This window comes from Erpetoichthys calabaricus, chromosome 2, assembly GCF_900747795.2.
Source record: "Erpetoichthys calabaricus chromosome 2, fErpCal1.3, whole genome shotgun sequence".
NCBI classification, from domain to species: domain Eukaryota; kingdom Metazoa; phylum Chordata; class Cladistia; order Polypteriformes; family Polypteridae; genus Erpetoichthys; species Erpetoichthys calabaricus.
The window spans coordinates 4,768,434-4,790,575 of NC_041395.2; the positions used below are offsets into that span (position 1 = coordinate 4,768,434).

A 22,142-nucleotide genomic window follows, 5' to 3' on the forward strand; every position below is an offset into this window, starting at 1 on the left:
GAGGATTCTTGTAAAATCCCAGTGTTCAGCATGAAAAGCGTCGATGGAATGTGCATGTGGTTTACTGATTTTACGTCGGACCGACACACCTTGAGGTTTCTGTTTTTACGGGAGGCCGACAGCAGTAATGGTTTCTTAGCACACCCGTCTGTCCCTGCATTTCTTCATGTTAGTTTGAACAGACACACTGACCTCTGCAGTAAATGTGCCATTTCTTATTATCATCATCTTGGATCAGTTTGGCTTGTCTAAAGAGTCTGAGACTTCATCTCAGGGAGCGTCTGGTGCAGCCTCTGCTTTTCAATGTGTGGAAGACAATTTTAGTAGCTGCTCAAAAATGAATTCTCTACTGTGCCAATTCTGTTGAATCTGAGTAGCGGAGAGAGTTTACTGAGCCTCTATATGTATGTTTTTATGTGTATAATAATGAATGGGCTCCTGTATCCTTAAAGAACACTGTATTTGCTCATTGGTTTTGTTTTTTTGAACACAGTTACAGGGCCATCTTAACACATGGGCATGCTGGGCACTTGCCCGGGGGACCCACGCTAACCTGTGTAGGTTGTGACTTGCTGAGTGGCTGTGTAGGTAGGGGTCCCAATGCACTGCTCTGCCCAGGGGCCTATGATGCTGTTAAGATGGCCCTGCACAGTTATGTCAAGAGAGTTAATGTGTGCACCCTTCAGTGCTGCGATTAATTTGACAATGCTGACTACATAATGGGAGTCATAAATAGATGTATCAACGATGCCACACTGCGGGTGACTAAATGGACTTATCCCAGCCAAAATAGTAATAATTCATTACTTCTTCTTCTTCTTCTTTCGACTGCTCCCAGTTGGGGTGGCCACAGCAGAACTTCTCCTTCCATACTATAATAATTAATTACTTGACACCCAATAACTGTGTACAAAGACATTTAAAAGACTAGAGGGCTTCACCTTCTGCTCGCTTCCCTTGCCAACCCCCCGGCCTGCACTAGGTGCCAGCCACTTCACGTCTCTGCCGCTCACGTATGTGGATTTCTCTTTTCAACAAACAATAAAACTTTTAATTCTCGCAGATACGCCTCTTCATTGGGTGGGGCAACACTACTTTTCCCTGATGGCAACACGAATTAGACAATCTACACGTCTCCGGACTTAAAGTTTAAAGGCAAACAAAATCTCCATCCTTCTGTCATATCACCTCGCTGCCCATGTATTCGATCTCTTTTCACTTTTGCCTTTTCATCAATAGCGCATTGAATTTGTTTGGAATGACATCGTGACAACAAAACGTCTAACTGCTGTGAGTGGAATCTCGTTCTTTCTCTCTACATGACAATAGCATTCACACAAATGAGAAATGACTGAACCGTGGGCGTGGCTGTAATGGTTTTAGATGTGGGCGGGACTTTTCCAAACCTCTTTGCAAAAGTCTTGTCTCGCCGGGATTTCACTTTCACCAAAGGACAAATCTTTTATTTCTCGCGGATACGCCTCTTCATTGGGAAGAAGAACACTACTTTACTTTTTTTCCCTGATGGCAACACGAATTAGACAATCTACGAGTCTCTGAATTAAAGTTTAAATCTGAACAATATATTCAATCTCTTTTCGCTGTTCCGTTATTTCACTGAGTAATAATTTCCGTTTGTTTTGCACTCATGTGATCTTTACTTTCATTTTTTTTGAGACTTTCGGATTTTCGTACTTCCATTATCTCTAACCTGCTCTGCATGTGTATCACGCCAATGTTATTGAAGTCTTTACGACATTCTATTTTGTCATCTACTCTTTGTCTTTTATTTACAGCCCCGGGCGTCGAGAAATCTCTTGGCATAAAGTCTTGTCTCGTGGGATGTGAAAGTCTCTCTGAGAAAGTCTTGTCTCGTCTCTCTTCCCAAAATTGTTTTATAATAGAGAGTCAAGTCAAGTTGGGGAGCATGCACTGGTACAGTGTGTTGCTGCACCCACTAAACGACAAAACAACTTGGGATCCCGGTTGGCAACCCTCCTAGGCAGACACGCAGTCCAGTGCCACCTTCCGGAAATGATCCTCTATCTGCCGCAGCCAGGTGTTACATGGGCGACCCCTTGGCCTGGTCCAGCCACTCGGGTCCCAACAATGAGGATCTTATGAGCCGGATCACCCTCGGGGAAATGTGCCACATGGCCATAGTGCCATAACTGGCACTCCCTCACAATGCAGGTCATGTGCCTCATTCAGGACTCCATGAGCAACACAAAGTCAAACCAACTGTACCCAAGGATTTTCCGGAGAGACACAGTACCAAAGGAGTCCCAGTCTTCGTCGCAGGTCACTGGATAGTGTCCATGTCTCACAAACAGGAAGCACCAGGACTCTAAAGACTTGGACCTTCATCCTTTTGCTGATATCAGGAGCGCCACACACCCCTTTCCAGCGACCTCATGACCCCCACATGCTCTCCCAATCCGTCTACTGACTTCACAGAAAGAGTCACCAGAGTCACATGAATGTCATTGCCAAGGTAAGTAAACCTCTCAACATGACAAATCATTAAAAATAAATGTAGTACAGTATTCCATTTTTGGGCTGTAAGTGATCCCTTGCTTTTAAACATTTAGACAGGCAGCAGATCATGAGTTCACATCCCGGGTCCTCCCTGCAGTGGGAAAAGCGCCATATAAATGTAAAGATTTAATCAATTCTTTACAAGTATATGGCACTTTTCCCACTACTGTACTTTTTTCCTCGTTTTATCTCCAGAAACAACTATAATTTATTCATTAATTTGTTCATTCGTTCATTATAGTTGTTTCTGGAGATAAATGAGGAAAGAAAAAAAACCACGTCTGAGGCTTTGTTGTTGTTCACTCAGAGTTCACGTCTGCCATATGAGTGAATAAAACCGTTTGAATGAAATACTGTACTTAAAAGTTCTATCAAAAAACCGAATCCCACACCAGACAATCACTCCTTTAAAACTGGGGCTCCTTTTCACAGCATGTTCACAGTTTCGTTAATAAGCCCACCAGGCAGTCTTCCTTAGCACAGGTTTAACTGACATATTATGTAAATGTTGGGCTCGTGAGCTGGTGGTCAGAGACACGAACACAATGGATGTTCTTCTGAGCAGGAGTGCTGTCAAACGTACCAAACCCCCAGTGCCACACTCAGCTTTCTGGAGCCTCGTCACACCTGCCATAGAGGGTCTGTACACTGAACGTACACCTGGGACCCTTTTACTGTGAGGCAGCAGCGCGACTTCCATGCCACCATGTCCCCCCCCCCACCCCCCCCCCCCCCACCCCCCCATGTGTAATACCTGCTTTAATGCATTTCATCATGAAAATGATATCAAATATTTATCTTAGCATTCGAAATGTTCTGGGAGCAGGAATATCATGAAGTGAATGGATTCTGTGCGGCGATCGCTGCCTGCGGCTCCTCTCAGTGCAGGAGGAAGTCCGATTAAGAAGCACATAGCAATTAACTGGCTCAGGAAACACTTAATACGAAGCATTTAATGTGCTATATTAGACACGACGAGGTCAGAGAAAATCTATTAAATCAGACATTGATTTTAAGATGAAGTTTACAATGTTCTACCTTAATGACAAAAGAAACTACGAGAACAAAGTCAACATGTCAACTTTAATCTCGACATAAGCATCAAGATTAAAGTAGAAATGTCGAGAATAAAGTCGGCCGGTTGAGTTCATTCTCGACATACACTTTTTTTTCTTCTCTAACCCTAATACACTTTCATATAATTAAATAACTTGTCATGTCTTTACATTTCTCGCTATCTGATGTATGCTCTCCAATTGAATTGAGGTAAATCACTTGTGGACACTAGATGGCACTGTCGCTCCTCAAACCCAACACAACAGACACCAGGCACGAGTTTAAAGCATCCATCCATCCATTTTCCAACCCGCTGAATCCGAACACAGGGTCACGGGGTCTGCTGGAGCCAATCCCAACCAACACAGGGCACAAGGCAGGAACCAATCCCTGGCAGGGTGCCAACCCACCGCAGGACACACACAAACACACCCACACACCAAGCACATACTAGGGCCAATTTAGAATCGCCAATCCACCTAACCTGCATGTCTTTGGACTGTGGGAGGAAACCCACGCAGACACGGGGAGAACATGCAAACTCCACACAGGGAGGACCCGGGAAGCGAACCCAGGTCCCCAGATCTCCCAACTGCGAGGCAGCAGCGCTACCCTCTGTGAGTTTAAAGCATCGACAGCTTATTTATTTTTGGAAACTCTTCACAATTTTGTTTCCCACCACCACAGCCACAAGTAAATACGTAAAACAGCACACAGTTCTTCTCTCTTTCTTCCTCCTCCGCTCCTCCCAGCAAGCTTTGCCCACCTTCCACCCAACTCTGGCTCCCTTTCTGTCAGGTCGGTCCAGTCCTTTTATATTGGAAGTGCTTCTGCTCTTCTGCCCACGTGGCCTCAATTTTTTTATTTTTAATAAATTTGCAAAAACCTCAAGTAAACTTTTTCACGTTGTGTGCAGAATTCTGAGGAAAAAAAATGAATTTAATCCATTTTGGAATAAGGCTGTAACATAAGAAAAATGTGGAAAAAGTGATGCACTGGGAATACTTTCCGGATGCACTGTAGATAGATAGATAGATAGATAGATAGATAGATAGATAGATAGATAGATAGATAGATAGATAGATAGATAGATAGATAGATAGATAGATACTTTATTAATCCCAAGGGGAAATTCACATACTCCAGCAGCAGTACACTGATACAAAAAACAATATTAATTAAAGAGAAATAAAAATGCAGGTAAAAACAGACAATAACTTTGAATAATGTTAACGTTTACCCCCCGTCCTGCTCCACTGACAGACTGAGGAGATTGTTCCTCCTCCAAACTATGCGACTCTTCAGTTCCACCCGGGGCGGTAAACGTTAACATTATACAAAGTTATTGTCTGTTTTTACCTACATTTTTATTACTCTTTAATTTAATTTTTTTTTTGTATCAGTATGCTGATGCTGGAGTATGTGAATTTCCTCTTGGTATTAATAAAGTATCTATCTATCTATCTATCTATCTATCTATCTATCTATCTATCTATCTATCTATCTATCTATCTATCTATCTATCTATCTATCTATCTATCTATCTATCTATCTATCTATCTATAACATGAACGGGTGCCTTTGATTACGTGCTCAGACCTCTCCTTATATTAGTGTTAGGAGGCTCAGATTAAGACCCAGCCGTGGACAGAGTGTGAGGGCCGATGAACTGCTCTCACTGACACACGTTCCACTGGATCATTTGCTACTGATGCCCACAATGCCAAAAAAAAGGAAAAAAAAAAACAGTGAAGTTGGAGAAAAACACACACAGACCAAAGTAGAACATGAAGACCCCCATATGGAGAACATTAAACAGAGTACAGCATGTGTCAGGGGGCGGCAGACTGCAGCTTGTGAGGCTCAAAGACGGGGTCTCTGATGTGGAATAGCCCCAATCTCCTATTGTCTTGGCCTGTACGCCTCAGACTATAAATATAACAGCAGATCAGGTCACTTGTGGAAATTCTCAGATAATTCTGAACTTATGGGGGGGGTATTTATAAGGGGGGGGTGAGACAGAGGAGAGAAATCAGGGGGTAGCTTTGAGAATTGTCAGCAACTCAACATCAGCAAAACCAGGGAACTGCTTCTTGACTTTCACCACAAAGAGCCTCTACGCCCGGTCACTATTCAGGTAGTGGGGTGTGCAGGTGGTCCACTTCTGCAAGTACATGGGGGGTTCACATCAGTGCTGGACAGGCCTTGGAACACAGAGCAACTTGAGAAGAAAGAGTTGACTGTGCGCCTTTAATGCGGGTAATGACATCCTTTACATCAGCGTTTCTCAACCTTTTAAGTATTTGCGACCCGAGTTTTTATAACAGTTTAATCGCGCCCCCACTAACGTTTTTTTTGAAACCCTAGTAAAATGTATTCCTATATTTTTTTGCTGCCGATACAACGTTACGAGTTTAAAATTTTCCTACGAATAGCAAAATGACACCACATATGGCAACATTTGCGCCCCCTTTTTTGTTACTGCGGGTGAGCCCCACAGTTTGAGAACCGCTGCTTTACATGACGTGTAACTCTGTCATGGCCAGTGTGATTTTCTATGCTGTGGTGTCAAGAGAGGCCCACGAAATCAACAGACTGAATAATAAGGCAGGCTCAGTTATGGAACACACTCCGGACCAGTACTACTGCCGCTCCCTATAGATAGATAGATAGAAGATAGATAGATAGATAGATAGATAGATAGATAGATAGATAGATAGATAGATAGATAGATAGATAGATAGACTAGATACTTTATTAATCCCAATGGGAAATTCACATTCTTCAGCAGCAGCATACTGATACAATAAATAATATTAATTAAAGAATGATAATAATGCAGGTGAAAAACAGACAATAACTATGTATAATGTTAAATGTTAACGTTAATCCCCCCCCCCCGGATGGAATTAAAGAGTCGCATAGTTTGGGGGAGAAATGATCTCCTCAATCTGTCAGTGGAGCAGGACAGTGACAGCAGTCTGTTGCTGAAGCTGCTCTTCTGTCTGGAGATGATCCTGTTCAGTAGATGCAGTGGATTCTCCATAATTGATAGGAGCCTGCTCAGCGCCCTTCGCCCTGCCACAGATGTCAGACTGTCCAGCTCCATGCCAACAATAGAGCCTGCCTTCCTCACCAGTTTGTCCAGATGTGAGGCGTCTTTCCTCTTAATGCTGCCTCCCCAGCACCACCACCCGCGTAGAAGAGAGCACTCGCCACAACTGTCTGATAGAACATCTGCAGCATCTTATTGCAGATGTTGAAGGACGCCAGCCTTGTAAGGTAGTATAACCGGCTCTGTCCCTTTCTTGCACAGAGCATCAGTATTTGGCAGTCCAGTCTAATTTATCATCCAGCTGCACTCCCAGATATTTATAGGTCTGCACCATCTGCACACAGTCACCTTTGGATGATCAATGGTCTATGAGGGGTCTGGGCCTCCTAAAATCCTACCACCAGCTCTTTGGTTATACGCAGAGTACGCAGTCTGCGTAGGGCACCAACTCCCAGGGGGGCACCATCCAGCTGCTCAAAAAAAATCGTTTTTATATATTATAATAATAAATTTAATATTAATACATATACATATACAAATAAAACAAAAATATAAACGTATATATTGCATTTTACCGGTGAACGCAGAGTAGGATAAGCACACGTGATGACGCGCCGCGCCCTCACCTCTGTTACGGCTGCCTATCTGGCCAAAAATGATAATAACTGAACAATATGCCTGGTCCTGGAAAGAGACATCAACTGTCCGGCGCCGAGAAACGAAAGAAAAAAAAAGCCCAAGATGAAGCCCGTGAATCACTTTCAGGTACGTTCATAATCCTGTGAAACTTTATTTTATTCTCGGTCGACCTCATTTACGACTTTGCCTCAAGAAAAAGCAGAAGGGTGCCTTTGTAAATTTTGAACTTTGGAAAGCTCCAGCAGATGACAGTGTTGATTTTATTTCAGTTTATTATTGATTATTTTATTTATTATAAATGTTTTATTTAAAGTGTAATTTTAGTTTGTATTTTTTGCTGTAGAGCTAGCAATTGTAATTTATAATGTACAAATTTATTTATGTATTTACTTTTATTTGAATAAAGTTCTATAGTAGGTGTTTTTTTTATTATTTTATTTTTACTTCCGTAATATTTGGGGGAGGGGGGCACAAAAGTAAATTTCTGCTTAGGGGCACCCATTTGGCCAGCAGCGGCCCTGCTCCGGACAAACCTGCAGGTAATAGCAAAGGGGAGAATTCCAACAAAATTGAATGTCATTGTGAACAATGCTACCCATCCTCTCTGTGCCACACTAACAGTGACTTTAAGACAACGAAACATTTAGCTGAAGTTTGTAAAGAAGCAACACTCCTGCACAATGCCTCACCACACATGTGCATGCTCTCTCCTTAGCTAATGCAGGACGTTTGTTTTTCTTTTTGCTTAATTTAATTTGAATCGTTTTTACTTCTGAAGCAAACTTACCTGTATCTTGTAAAAAGTCAAACCTGTAGTTTTGTCGCTTAATGCAAAGGCAAAACAAACCTCAGGGTAGGCAGCACTGCGAAGCAGGCTGGAACAGGAATAGAGACACGCGAAGACGCTGGCTGAAGTTACATTTGAATAACTGGATAAGTTAACACTGCGGTGGGTTGGCACCCTGCCCAGGATTGTTTCCTGCCTTGTGCCCTGTGTTGGCTGGGATTGGCTCCGGCAGACCCCCGTGACCCTGTGTTTGGATTCAGCGGGTTGGAAAATGGATGGATGGATAAGTTAACAGTTGAATGATATATACTGGCAGCAACATGATTCGCTGAAGTTGAGTCTGATTGACACTTATCCCGCTGTGCACGGCACCACCTAACACACCTTTCATCTCCGCTCCACCCCGTGCCGTGACAACTTCCGCCCACGCCTACCACCTGACGTCACGCGCTCGGCGCTTACGCCGGAAGTTGCCGACATCCCGCTCGATTATTGACATAAACTGGAGCGTCTCGGTGTTGGAATGTGCCGCGTCTTCACTGAGATTTGAAGGAGATACCATTCAAGAGCTGTACTCGCCAGTGGCATCGATGTCGGTAGAAGGGTCGCAGCACGGGGGGTGAGTGGTAAACCGTGACGAACGTAACAAATGTGAATAGCTTAAAATGGCGGCGGCGACGGCCTTATCTCACTGCAGCTCCGGCAACCGAGGCAGAGGGTTGGATTGTTTTGTGAAGGAGCTTGAATGCTAAAGCACCGACCTGTTTTGAGCTGTTCACCGGTGGAACCTGTTATGCAGCCTTTTTTATTACCAAATTATTGGTTATTATAGTTGCTTTTCGTTTATCGGAGGGATCTTCGAAGAAGTCTCGTAATCCGTCTGCTTTAAGAGCTGCTGAAGCGCACCCTTGCCATGTCCAGATATCGAATATGCCGTGCAGGCTGATCGTGTAAACCTCAAAACGGGCAAACGGATAGAAAAGGAGTTCTGTAACATGATCGAGAATTCTGGCATTGGCTTCGGCTTTTAAGAGGAACAGTTGCAAAGGGAAATATATAAATGTTATTTAAAACAAATCTTAGTAATGTAAAAGTATATTGTGGTGTAGCAGTAGTTTAGCACCATGGATAAGTACAGTGAAAATGAAACGTGCCCCCTAGTGACCAAGACGGTGTAATGGCGATTAGGGTATTTAAATAGCCTTTAAACCAGCCAGGTTATCAGAACTGTTGAAATACAACCTGCCATACAGTATACTGACTGCACTTTCTGAGCAGAGTCGTGGGGCAGCTGGAGCCCATCCCCGCAATCGGTGACGCAAGGCAGGAACATCGTAGGGCTAACACACATACACCCGTGTACCCCACGCAAGGGGAATCGGCAAGCCAACAAACCTGCTGCATGTCTTTGGACTGGGATATGAACCCCGAGTCTCCTTCCTGCGAGGTAGCAACACATGGAATGTTAGTTTTAAAAATAAAGATGCACATTACTCGTTACTTAGACAATAAAAAAAAAACTAAATATGATATGTAGTTACTTATTATAAAATGTAATGCCGTGTGACTAATTGAGATACAAATCCCAAGCTGGTAATCAAAATAAATCTCCATTGTCATGAGCAAGGAGGAAAAGAATATTGCAACTGTCAGTACTGCTCCATTCTAGGTGGAGATGGTAACTTAAAGGGTTTAGTGCTGTTCATTTTAATTTGCAGTTTTTAGTGCTCTTTATTTTAAACCTTTGTTATTTCTTAGGATGTCAGTCCTAGCATTGGTATGGTAGATTATAAACCCCAGTAAAGCTTATTTTAAATTTAATTCTAGTGCTCAATTAGGAACATATTTAGTTCACGGCCAATTACTAACATCCATCCCCAAACTGCACCTCCAGCGATATGTGGGAGAAATTCCGCTAAGCCACCGGGTCACATTGTTTGAAAATATCTGTAGCACTTAACTGGATTAAAGCTAAACTGACGCTTTATGGTCATTTACTCCATGGTCCTTTCTTTCTCCAAAAGTTTTATGTTTCTTATGTGAATCTTTCATTTTTCCATTCTAAACATGGATTACATTTACCATGTGTCAGTAATGATAATTAATTAATAATTGTCCTCACAGGTGGCGCAGTGGTAGTGCTGCTGCTTTGCAGTAAGGAGACTGGAAGATTGTGGGTTTGTTTCTCGGTTCCTCCCTGTGTGGATAGCACTTTGAGTACTGAGAAAAGCGCTATATAAATGTAATGAATTATTTATTAATGAATTATTATAATCATTAAGTTCTTAATCACTAACTTGGGTATAGGATTAATGGAAAAAAAATAAATTGCCAAAGACACATGAAGCACACGACAAGAACAACAGCTATAGTTTTAATGAAATGTTAATATCTTGGTATTGCAACAGCAGCAGGAATGGGACCCATTTCATTTCTGTTTCAATCGAAGTGCAGACGGAGTGTAGGGCGTCTTTGTCTGTAGCCTCCCACTGGCAGTGTCATGACACCCAACAAATATCATTTCTAGGTGGCCAATGAAAAGACCTGTGCAGGATATTTTGGATGCATGGAATGTATCAGGATGTCTGATTCCACTTCACTCGTGTCATGAATCGCACCAATCCAACATTTTCATACATGCACCCAACATGGCCTCCAATAGGCCTAATGTGAGGGACGCATCTGATCCATCAGCAGTGTGTGATCGTGAGAGGACAGGAGCTCAGGTGCTACTTCAGCGGTGAATATTCAGAAAGTCCGTCAATTGACTATCTTCATCAGACCACCCAGCTGACTTGGAGTTTGCCATCTTCTGTAGGGATGTAACAGTGGTAATGTTCAATCATTGTCCAAAAAATGAAGTGAAAGAAGGTCTACTAACCTGGTGTAATGAGACAGATGGTAGTCACTATCAGCTGAACCAAAAGTACAGCTTGGGAGATTTGTGGCCATATTGAGACAGCTAGGTTCAGAGCAATTCGTTATTTGATCTGTGTGTGTGTGACCGGATATAGAGGCTCTGGTACAGTAAAAGTCAATAACCAGGAATGGCAGACAATTGTTAAAGTTCTCCACCAGACTTTATTATTCTGTCTCATCTCCTTTTGTCAATTGTTTTAAACAATTGTACTATAGATATGATTAATTTTAATTGCACAGTGGAGAATGTAATGGTTTGTAATCTTGCACCGTTGCCAAGTTTTGGAGGGTTTAGATCAAGTGTAATATTCATTGAATTGCAAGTTCCTTTAACTTGTTACATACAGCTTTAACATTTACAGCTTGCACATTTATGTGGCTCGTGATGAACTAAACATTTTAAGGTCTTTCAGATAAAACTAGGCAAAAATAAATAATATTGTGAATTAAATACGTAGTCCACCTCCTCTGTGCTCGGTCCACGGGAGACCCCTTTACTGAGCTGCTCGGGCATTTAAACTGACCACAGCATTCCATCACTTCCAGCTTGTGTTGAACGTGAGGCTTGACGTGGACTGGTATGCTGTACTGGCTGTTCCCTCATTCTGCTTTACAAAGTGGAGTGTTGGGCACGTTTCGGTCTGACATGCCTTAGTTCTGCTCAATATTGCATGTATTGTGTCACCAAGCTGCCAGCCCCTCTGCTCTTTGAAGTTTATGTAATTAAGATCACTTGACTGTCGAAGCCATCTTGAATTTATATGTACTTTATAATGCATTGTGAGGAGTAAGAAGCCAAATGAATAGGGAGTCCTGCGTGTACCCAAGGAGGTCACTTGCTGTCCACATTGTTTTTTTTTTGAGTTTCATCAGTTTCACATTGTATTTTTCATGCAGCTCACCACTTTTGTTTCTCTATCCTGTGAAGGGCTGATGCCCCTTTTTCACTCACTTTTTTCACTCATTTCTCTTGTACTGCTTGTCCAGTAGCTTGATGGCTGAGGTCTCCAGGACTCTAAACAAATCCAAAGCATATTATGGGATATCATCTACTGTTAAATTCTGCTCCGTACTTGTAATATTTTTTATTTTTATATTGTATTGAGGATTTGTTCTGTTTTGTGTATTGTATTGTATTGTATTGTATTGACCCCCTTCTTTTTGACCCCAACTACATGCCCAACCTACCTGGAAAGGGGTCTCTTTTTGAACTGCCTTTCCCAAGGTTTATTCCAAAAAAAAAATTGTATGGAAAAAATGGGAGTTTTTCCTTGTCTTTTTAGAAAGTCAAGGCCAGGGGGCTGTCAAGAGGCAGGGCCTGTTAAAGCCCATTGCGGCACTTCCTGCGTGATTTTGGGCTATACAAAAATAAATTGTATGTTGTTTTGTATGAACTAAAAAAAAAAATTGTATTTTAGTTTTGTTTATAATGTGTTTTATCTATTGTTCATTGTCCTTGAGTGTTTAGAAAGGTTCTTACGAATAAATAAGATGTATTATTTTTTTAACTCTGTGTCCCGTTTCTCCATGCAGTCACAGCTTGTGGTGCCTAAGTGTACCTCATTAGTTACAGCTTTATTTACCAACAAATATCCAGAGACAAAAAAAAAAAAAGTGTTCACTGTGGGTTTTTCTATTTTTATATTGTAGGAAGTATTTTTAACCCCTAAATATTGATATTTTGAAATGGACCTTTTTAGAGAAGCCCTACTGGTCATGATGTACCACCCTTACATTTTTGTTTAGCTTTTTAAATAAACAGGGAGTGGTGTGTTTTTTCTTTTTTTTTTTTTTTTTCCATGAGTGAGTCAGTCATTCAGTGAACTTCACTGTTTATCTGTCTATTATATAGTGCCGTTCACATCTATCTATCTATCCATATCATTTTTTATACAGTGGGACCTCGGGTCACGAATGTCTCGGAACACATACAAATCGGGTTACGACCAAAAAGTTTGCCAAACTTTTGCATCTGTTCATGACCACACACTCGGGTAATGAACAAGCCAGTTTCCCTTCTGGTTTGTACGCGCCAATGATTGCTGCACGTGTTCAGTCTCTCCCTGTGCATTCGCTGTGAACTCCTTCTGCTCTATTTCGTTTCCCTTCACAGTACATTGTTCTCGTTTAGACGTGCATCGCGCAGAGGGACTTGACCTCAAAACTGTAACCTCCTCACTTCCTTCATGCCAGAACTTGGCTCATGCAAGGTTAGTTTTTTTGGTTGTTTATGGTTAGTTTTTGCATAAATTACGGATTTTTCAAATATTAATTTTTTTCCCTGTGCTTAAAACTCATTTAAAAAAAAAAAAAGTGTTTACAGCGATCGGTTCGTGACGGTGTTAGCGTGAACTCTTGCAATGCTAGTTTTCTCTGTTGTTCAAGGTTTTCTCAGTGTTACTCAATGTTTTTACATTTAGTTTACTATTACGCTGTGCATTCTATGGTGTAATTAACTATTGTGCTTAAAAATCTTTTAAAAAAAAAAAAAAAAAATATATATATATATATATTTACATTCAGTTCGTACAGTCCAGAACAGATTAATTGTATTTACATACAATCCTATGGGGGGAAATCGCTTCGGGTCACGACCAAATCGGGTTGCGACCAGTTTTGTAACGAATTACGGTTGTGACCTGAGGTTCCACTGTATATCCATTTACATTATTTATTATACATTTATTTTTCAGTATATTTATTGAACTTCTGTATAAATCCAGTTTTCCTTAGGGGACAAATAAATATCTGTCTGTCTAACATTAAGGTCATACAAATAGAGGACAGGAAAATGTGGAAAAATGATCTGCTGTGGCAACCCCTAATGGGAGCAGCCAAAAGAAGAAATCGAGTACTATAGCGTGCAAGTTTTTATTTTTATTTTTTTCTCTTTCCTCTCTCATCTCAGAACTTATTATTAATGCATTATTGTTTATTTTTGGATGCAACTGCAAAGTAGGGGAAAAAATTAAGAAAAAAAAAAACCCTGACTACTTCCTAACATTGAACCATTACATAACAGCAGAGATTGTGCCATTCCTGAGAAATGTGTCAGCATGTCACCTGTAATGAGAGAGTGATTTTTTTCTAGCCTTTTGCCCAGCACTACCAGGGTAGGTTCTGACACCTGTGAACATGAATTGAATGAAGCAGGTTTGAGGATGTATGCTGGTTAACCTGCCAAGTCAACACGGCAGGATCCACTCCATAATGGGCTGTTAGATTGATGCAAGTTCATGTCCTCCCTTGGCATGAATACAAGAGCTCTTTGTCCATCCCAGACCCCCAAAAAGGCAGCATTCCAGCTTGGTTTGCTTTGCACCTTTTTAGATCTTTAACCATGTTTTTTTTTTTGTTTTTTTTTTTTGCATACCCCTTGGTTTCAGAGCATAGGGTCAGCCATTGTACAGCGCCCTTGGAGCAATTGTAGATTAAGGGCCCAGTAGAGTAGGATCTCTTTTGGCAGTGACAGGGATTCGAACCGTCAACCTTCTGGATACCAGCGCAGATGTTTAGCCTCCGCCCATTTGTGGAGTTTAGAGTTAGGAGGAATGTGCTGGTTGTAATAGTCGCCCACATGTGGGTTGCACATGCATCTCTCCCTCTCTGTCACTTGCATTAGCTCAGTTTAGAGTTGCCAAGCAACCATTTTGGTTTTCGTGTATTGGATCCAAATATCTCATTAGAGTTAAGGGTCAGGTTCAGTTTTTTGTTTTTTTTTTCCCTTCTTTGTTTTTTAAGAAGACTCCTTCTGTTTTTTGAAAATCTTCTTGGTCTTAATCTCATGTTTTTGTGTAGCTTAGGTAAGGCTGACTAGTCGTGTTTTGTTTTTTTTTTTTTTTTTTTTGATTGGTTTAATGGCTTCTTACTCATAAGGCCTAGATCACCAATCATTTCCTTTTGCCAATTTCTGTAACCTTGTCTTGTAGCACTTCTATCAATACAGATCCCTAACACATGGTTATACAATTATTATATTGACCCTGTCTGTTCCTTGCTTTGGAGGAAAGCATCTGCTAAATTAATAAATAATAATTGTAATCATGGTGCCAGTGTCTAGAGCGCAGGTGTCTAACTCCGGTCCTCAAGGGCCGCAGTAGCTGCATGTTTTCATTCTAACCATCTTCTTCATTAGTGAGCCGTTTTTACTGCTAATTAACTTCTTTTGCTTTAGTTTTAATTAACTTGACTCAGACCCTTTAATTGTCTGTTTTTCCTTAATTAGTAGCCAAACAATAATGAGACATCAAACAAACCACCATATGACCAGCTCACCTGTGCCTATCACACAATATCTGAAAATAAATAAAGGTGAAGGTCTCAGTAAGGTTGATCTCTCAGGTCACTAAAACCATTTTGAAAATGTTCTTAGAAAAAACAGAAAAATCAACAGATTTGGAAATGTCTGCTGTGGCAGAATGAGAGCAGCAACAAGCCATTGAATTAAATAACGGGCTTAATTAACAGCAAGAATCAGCTTCTCATTAAGAGACTGTTTGGAGTTTGAAATCCCAGTTTAGCTGGTCATCTGTTGGCTCGTTTCATGTCTCATTTCTGTTTGGCTGCCATTTAATGAAGAAAGGAATCGATTCAGAGGACTGACTCCTTAAAAACCGGGCTATTGAAATGAAGGGATGGATAAGGAGTTAATTAGCAGTGAAAACTACTCACTGATTAGGAAAAGGGTCAGAATGAAAACCTGCAACCACCAGGCCCACCAGGCCCGGAGTTCGACACCCCTGGTCTAGAGCGAGGCCTGGGGGAGTATGCAGGTTAACCGTCTCTCTCTTTTTCCAGGGCGAGGTTTGAGATTTGGAAGTGGTGACCTTCGGTTCACCATGCAGTTCCAGACCTCTAGTGTTGGCGCATTAACAGGTTGGATTTACTTGTTGTAGGCCTGAAGCCATCGTCCTGTCCTTAACCCTGCCTAACCCCTAAAGGAAACCTTTAGGGTGACACTCCAAACAACTTAATTGTAAAAGATAGTATATTATTAAAGCAAAAAAATACTGTAACAAAAGGTTTAAATGCAGATAATACCAATGGTAATTCTATTACTTTAACATGTTGCCTGCTTAAACTGTTCCTGTAGAGGATTCCAATCAAGTTTTTAGGCTAATTAACAGCCCTAGTGGCCATGCCGCTTATGCATAAAGATGGAGTTACAAGTGGATACTGAGAGCGTGTTCCTTGCATATCAAGAGAACTCCCTAGGTCCCTTTTTCCAAGTGTTCTCTTCTTTGCTGTTATTTCTGTTGTTTTGAAAGCCTGCGTACTCGAGATATAGTTAACGTGCAACACATTGTTAAAGTAACCAGCAGACTTCTTGAGATCCAGAGAAATACCCGAGTACAGACCATGACTTAAGAAAACATAAAGATCACATTCATAGCGTAAGGCTTTCTTGGTCAGCCTCTGCACTATAAACTCGGGTTTAAAAGTTCAGAAAGCAGTAGAATCCTGCAGCGCTTCATCATTAAACAGGCTGTGGCTGTTGCTGCTCAGACAAGAACTGTAATGAGTTCAAAAGATCAGAACTGGATCACTTCCATGTAACTGTACTCATCCAGAGGGGGTGGGTGGTCTCATGGCCTGGAACCCCTACAGATTTTATTTTTTCTCTCCAGCCGTCTGGAGTGTTTTTTTTTTCTGTCCTCCCTGGCCATCAGACCTTACTCTTATTCAATGTTCATTAGTGTTGTCTTGTTCTAATTCTTACTTTGTCTTTTATTTCTCTTTTCTTCATTATGTAAAGCACTTTGAGCTACATTATTTGTATGAAAATGTGCTATATAAATAAATGTTGTTGTTGTCCTGGTGAGGATTATAAGTGAAATGTTTGTATGAAGGTACATGTGACTTTTCTCAATTCAGTGTAAGTTGTATAGAGATGAGCTTTGGCTTTACACACACATTTGTTTTATTGCCTTTTTTTATTATTTCTGTGACTCGCACACACACATTTAACCAACTGAATAGTTCTGTTCTATCCATCCATCCATCCATTTTCCAACCCGCTGAATCCGAACACAGGGTCACAGGGGTCTGCTGGAGCCAATCCCAGCCAACACAGGGCACAAGGCAGTAACCAATCCTGGGCAGGGTGCCAACCCACCGCAGGACACACACAAACACACCCACACACCAAGCACACACTAGGGCCAATTTAGAATCACCAATCCACCTAACCTGCATGTCTTTGGACTGTGGGAGGAAACCGGAGCGCCCGGAGGAAACCCACGCAGACACGGGGAGAACATGCAAACTCCATGCAGGGAGGACCCGGGAAGCGAACCCAGGTCTCCCAACTGCGAGGCAGCAGCGCTACCCACTGCACCACCGTGCCGCCTAGTTCTGTTCTAGAATATTGGAAGTCTTACCTTGGCATTCAGCCTTAACCATCATGTGTTGCAGATTTGCACAGTGACCCATTTTGGTGATTTTAATTTTTTTTTTGGTTCTGTAGAGACCGGCGCCGTAGCAAGTGGGACCAGCCAGGCCCTCCTATGAATTCCGTGCAGCAGCCTCTCATGATCACATCAGGTGCGCCACCAGTAACGCCATCAACCGGCCTTTTCACTGCCCAGGTGGCTCCAACTCATGGCCTCGGAGTGTCTGCTTCTGGAAGCACTGACAGTTCAAGCACACCTTCTGGTGCACTGGATGCAGCTGCAGCAGTTGCTGCCAAGATAAATGCCATGCTGGTTGCTAAAGGCAAACTGAAACCCTCTCAGATCGGAAGCACGGAAAAGGTAACTGCCGGTTAACTGTGAGACATTGCTGATAATGTAAGACTAATTAGTGATGACACTTAGTTTTTAATGAATAGAAAACAGCTTTTGAGTGTCGTCTGCCTTGGCGTTAGAAATCTGTTATTATGGGAAATATCTGCGAGCTTTGAAAGTCTGTTTTGTGGTAAGTGTTCAAGGGGAGGGCTGAATGGTACACTGATGTGTTATTTTACAGGTGCAAGGGCCTGGAAAAGCCCAGACAGCAGCCAAGGCCAAAGATGACCTGGTAGTCGCCGAGGTTGAAATCAATGATGTTCCTTTGACCTGCAGAAACCTGCTGACAAGAGGCCAGACACAAGATGAGGTTGGTGGGCACACTGTTTTGTGTGTTTTCTAAAGATAAAGGTTTTTAAAGCCAGTGAGGCACTTGCCAATAATTTTTGTTTCAGTTTCTTTATGTGATAGAACTAACATTCTCCCATAAGAACGCTAAGACACGTGCATTTTTATTTTTGTTAGTCGGCTACACTGACTTCCAGTAATAGAGTGGCAGAGCTGCTTAGTTTATCTAACACTGAATTGGCTGACAGTAAACCTCTTTTACTCCTTGTCTATATTTCACAGGTGGTTCACTTAGTGGGTGGTCCCTGTTCTTTGGAGCTCTCTTAAAAATAAACCCATCAGTGTTATTCAAAACCAAAGCTTTTCACTCCATTATAAGCAAATCTGACTGTAAATTTAAGGAAGCTGTGCTTTTGCTTGTAGCTTAAACAGGAATACTTTGACCACATTCTCACAGTCTTTGTAGCTAAAGTGATTGGTGCAGATTATTTATTTTGGTTTTTGTGGCCTGTGCCTGCATCTATTGCACTAAGCCTTTTAAATCTTTATTTCCATAAGATGCTAATAGACATCCATCCATCCATTATCCAACCCGCTATATCCTAACTACATGGTCATGGGGGTCTGCTAGAGCCAATCCCAGCCAACACAGGGCGTCCTCACAGGTGGCGCAGTGGTAGTGCTGCTGCTTTGCAGTAAGGAGACTGTGGAAGATTGTGGGTTCTCTTCCCGGTTCCTCCCTTTGTGGATAGCACTTTGAGTACTGAGAAAAGCGCTATATAAATGTAATGAATTATTATTAAGGCAGGAAACAAACCCCGGGCAGGGCGCCAGCCCACCGCAGGCTAATAGACATTTTAAAGTTAATAATAATAAAGCAGTTACAGTACGTGTATGGGTTTTCTGTAAATAAAACAAAGGTGTTATGTGGAGGCAAGTCAGATTTCCAGAAGAGCTGGAATTAATATGAAGTTCATTTATCTAACAGCTTTATTGGAGATAGGTGTGAAGCAGCCATGACAGGTTAACAAGCTTTTGTGATTCATTAATCATTGGCCCTTTTCAGTATCGATGATGGAACTTACACCTTTATTATCTTGCTTACCTTTCCTAAACATTTCTGCAGCAGAGACATTTCTATGCATTACACAATAAACTGAGAAGCACGATTGTTCTCCATTTATCCTCGCTATGACCTTTTATTCTTTTCTTAGCAATCTCATTCCCACAAAAGTATTGCTTTCTTGCTATAAATGTCTTGACATTTCACACAATACGCTTTACACATGACTTTAATGAACTTTAATGAAAATCAGTCAGAGCAACAGTAAGACAAACCTTTTTTTCTTTGTCAGTTAATTATGTATTGAAACTAATAAAGAATTGCATTGCGCTTCTCTCCATAGTCCTCTGTACCCGCTTTGTAGATGGTTTATGAGCAAGCACATGGAGCGTTCTTGTGGGGTACGCTCCCAGAGTGGGCTAATGTAGTGCTTCTGTTTTATTTATTTATAAAGCATCAAGGCTGACAAGTGCTGTACAATAAAACTCAACATATAAGATGCACGACAACCAAAGGGTAAAAGAAACAAACACATAAGAGCTGAAGAAATTCATAATAAAAAGTACATGGATAGTCAACATATCATACTGGGTTAAAGGCCTGGGAGTAAAAGTGTGTTTTTAAATAGGATGTAAAGATGGCAAGTGAAGGAGCCTGCCTAACATGCAACGGTAAATCATTCCAGAGTTTTGGAGCTGCAACTGAAAAGGCCCGATTAGGAACAGGTAAAAGCATCTGGTCTGCTGACCTGAGAGGGGGAGACGGTACATAAGGGTGCAGCAGTTCAGACAGATGGGGCCTAACCATTAATGGATTTAAAAACAGATACTGTACGAGGATCTTAAAATGGATTCGAAAACGAACTAGAAGCCAAAATTGGGGTAACTTGCTCATGCTTGCTGCTGTTTCATGCTAATTCAGCCTTGATAATACAATACATAAGTGCTTCATAGATTGGTGCACTGAATAATGGAATAAAGAAGAAAAAATATACATGGCAGACATGGTGAACATCACTTGTACAATACAAAATGATATAAATACAGAATTGTAAATTTAATGATGCATCTGTTAATGTCAGATGTGTTCTCCTTACCTAAAATATCACGGAACATAACTTTCGAGGTCAGATCTTTATACTCCTTAATCTTGTCACAGGAGAGTTGATATGTTCATGTTGTAAGTAAGAATGTCGCTGCTCCCTTAACTTAGCAGTAATGACCACATAAACTACAAGGTTCATATCAAAGTTTGCCATCCACATTAGCATTTTCAGCACGCTTTGTAAAAGTTTATAATCCACTCGCCGCATACAGCTGAGAACGCCGTTTAATTGTGAATCAAACCCAAATTGATTAAAGCGAAATCTTAAAGGGGGGGATCAAAACTGACTTCTTTGTGTAGACAGATAATGAGGTAAAACTGCTTTTCAAAGTTACAAGTGAGTGTACAATTGGCTGAGCCTTCAAAATAAGTATACTGTAGATTGGTAATCCTGCCAAAGTCAGCACCCTGAAGTATTTGAGTGTTTCAATTCCCATTGTCTGATGTGGGGAAACTGAAAAAGAAGAGGAGATCAGAAGTCACATGTTGACATTTTACAGATGTTTATTTTTATTTTATTTTTTCTGTCCCCTTATTGAGGCTGTCATGAGAGACCCAGCATGTTTAAATTTACAGACTTTTTGTAGTGTGTCATCAAAATGTATTTGTTTTTGGTGGTTGAAAAAGCCATTCCAGTGTGAATGGAATTCCAAACCAAAAAAAAAATCGTCATCAAATGCATTGTGTTAGTGTGGCCCAGGACTGAGACAGTGAATTTAGATTAGACATTGTTAAAGTGCTGACGACCTGCGCATGTGGGTAGCTTGGCAGCAGACGACAGGTATGGAGTTAGCTGTTGGATAGTTGATGCCTGATCATTCTCTTGTGTATTTGCATAGATCAGTCGAATCAGTGGAGCTGCAGTTTCTACAAGGGGCCGGTTTATGACTGCTGATGAGAAATGGAAAGCAGGCCTTGGGTAAGTCTCTTAAGGATGTTCTAATAAAGTTGCCTGATTAAGCAGGTGCATGTTTCTCTTATTCGGGCTGCATACACACTTGGTACTGGAGTAGTACGTTAGAAATGTGTTCTGTTCTATTGAATCAGTTCACAACTTTGTGTTTTTTGAGGCTGTCATTGCCGCCTTTTTGGTTCATTCATATATTTTTGGAAGATTGTGGGTTCGCTTCCCGGTTCCTCCCTGTGTGGATAGAGCTTTGAGTACTGAGAAAAGCGCTATATATATGTAATGAATTATTATTATTATTATTATTTTACACTTATCAGAAAGTGACAAAGCAGATTCCATCTTCTGCACTTTTTTTTTTTTTTTTTGTTAATGTTGCGTTTTTGTTAATCCGGTAATACCTTGGTTAACACATCCTCTGAGATCAAAACTCTTTTATAAAGAAGTCCGCATAAAATACAGCATGCCTGGGTTAGTGTACCTGTTGTAATAGTCATTGCCCAACTTGTCTACATGCAGTATTCATCAGTCATTGGTATTGTGTGTACTGTAGAAAGAAAACTTCCTATGGGAGTGCTTAGGTTCTTCACCTATACTCTACAGCTACTTCAAATTTTTTTGTAAATAAAATTTGCCCAGTATGTAAAAGTAATATCTGTAGAAACTAAAATGTTGATGTGTAGAAGCGGGGGAAATAAAGAAGTGCCACTTAGGGCTTGGGTAAAGAACATGTACTGTACATGCAGGCATTTAGGAGGAGCTTCAGAACTTCTGCTAACATCTGTTGGCCCCGAGTGTGTAGCCACTGGCATGTCTCAGTGAGCCAAACCAGGATCCTTAAGGAGTGAAAGAAAGGGAAACAGATGTCATTGAGTCAACTCTAGATGAGCTGGGAGATGCTAAGATGGCAGCATGAATGTATAGGCAGGAGTCACATGGAAACTGCTTTGGAATTTCAGGGCAGCAGCAGCATTGGTGACAAATCCCTAATACAGTATTTA

The 22,142-nt window shown here is 41.3% G+C and overlaps 1 protein-coding gene across 3 annotated transcripts in view; it reads left to right on the plus strand.

Annotated features, from left to right (window-relative positions):
- The first annotated feature begins 8,505 nt into the window (after positions 1-8,505).
- Positions 8,506-22,142, plus strand: part of khdc4 (KH domain containing 4, pre-mRNA splicing factor) — a 36,022-nt gene continuing 22,385 nt past the window's right edge. For all 3 annotated transcript variants that reach the window (XR_007934165.1, XM_028825608.2, XM_028825611.2), the window contains exons 1-4: positions 8,506-8,694; positions 17,461-17,746; positions 17,961-18,089; positions 21,074-21,153. Coding sequence is in view for 2 of the 3 variants with exons in the window: in XM_028825608.2 (XP_028681441.2) it covers positions 8,666-8,694; positions 17,461-17,746; positions 17,961-18,089; positions 21,074-21,153 (524 nt within the window). In the remaining variant the exon portion in view is untranslated. The remainder of the gene's footprint in view (positions 8,695-17,460; positions 17,747-17,960; positions 18,090-21,073; positions 21,154-22,142) is intronic.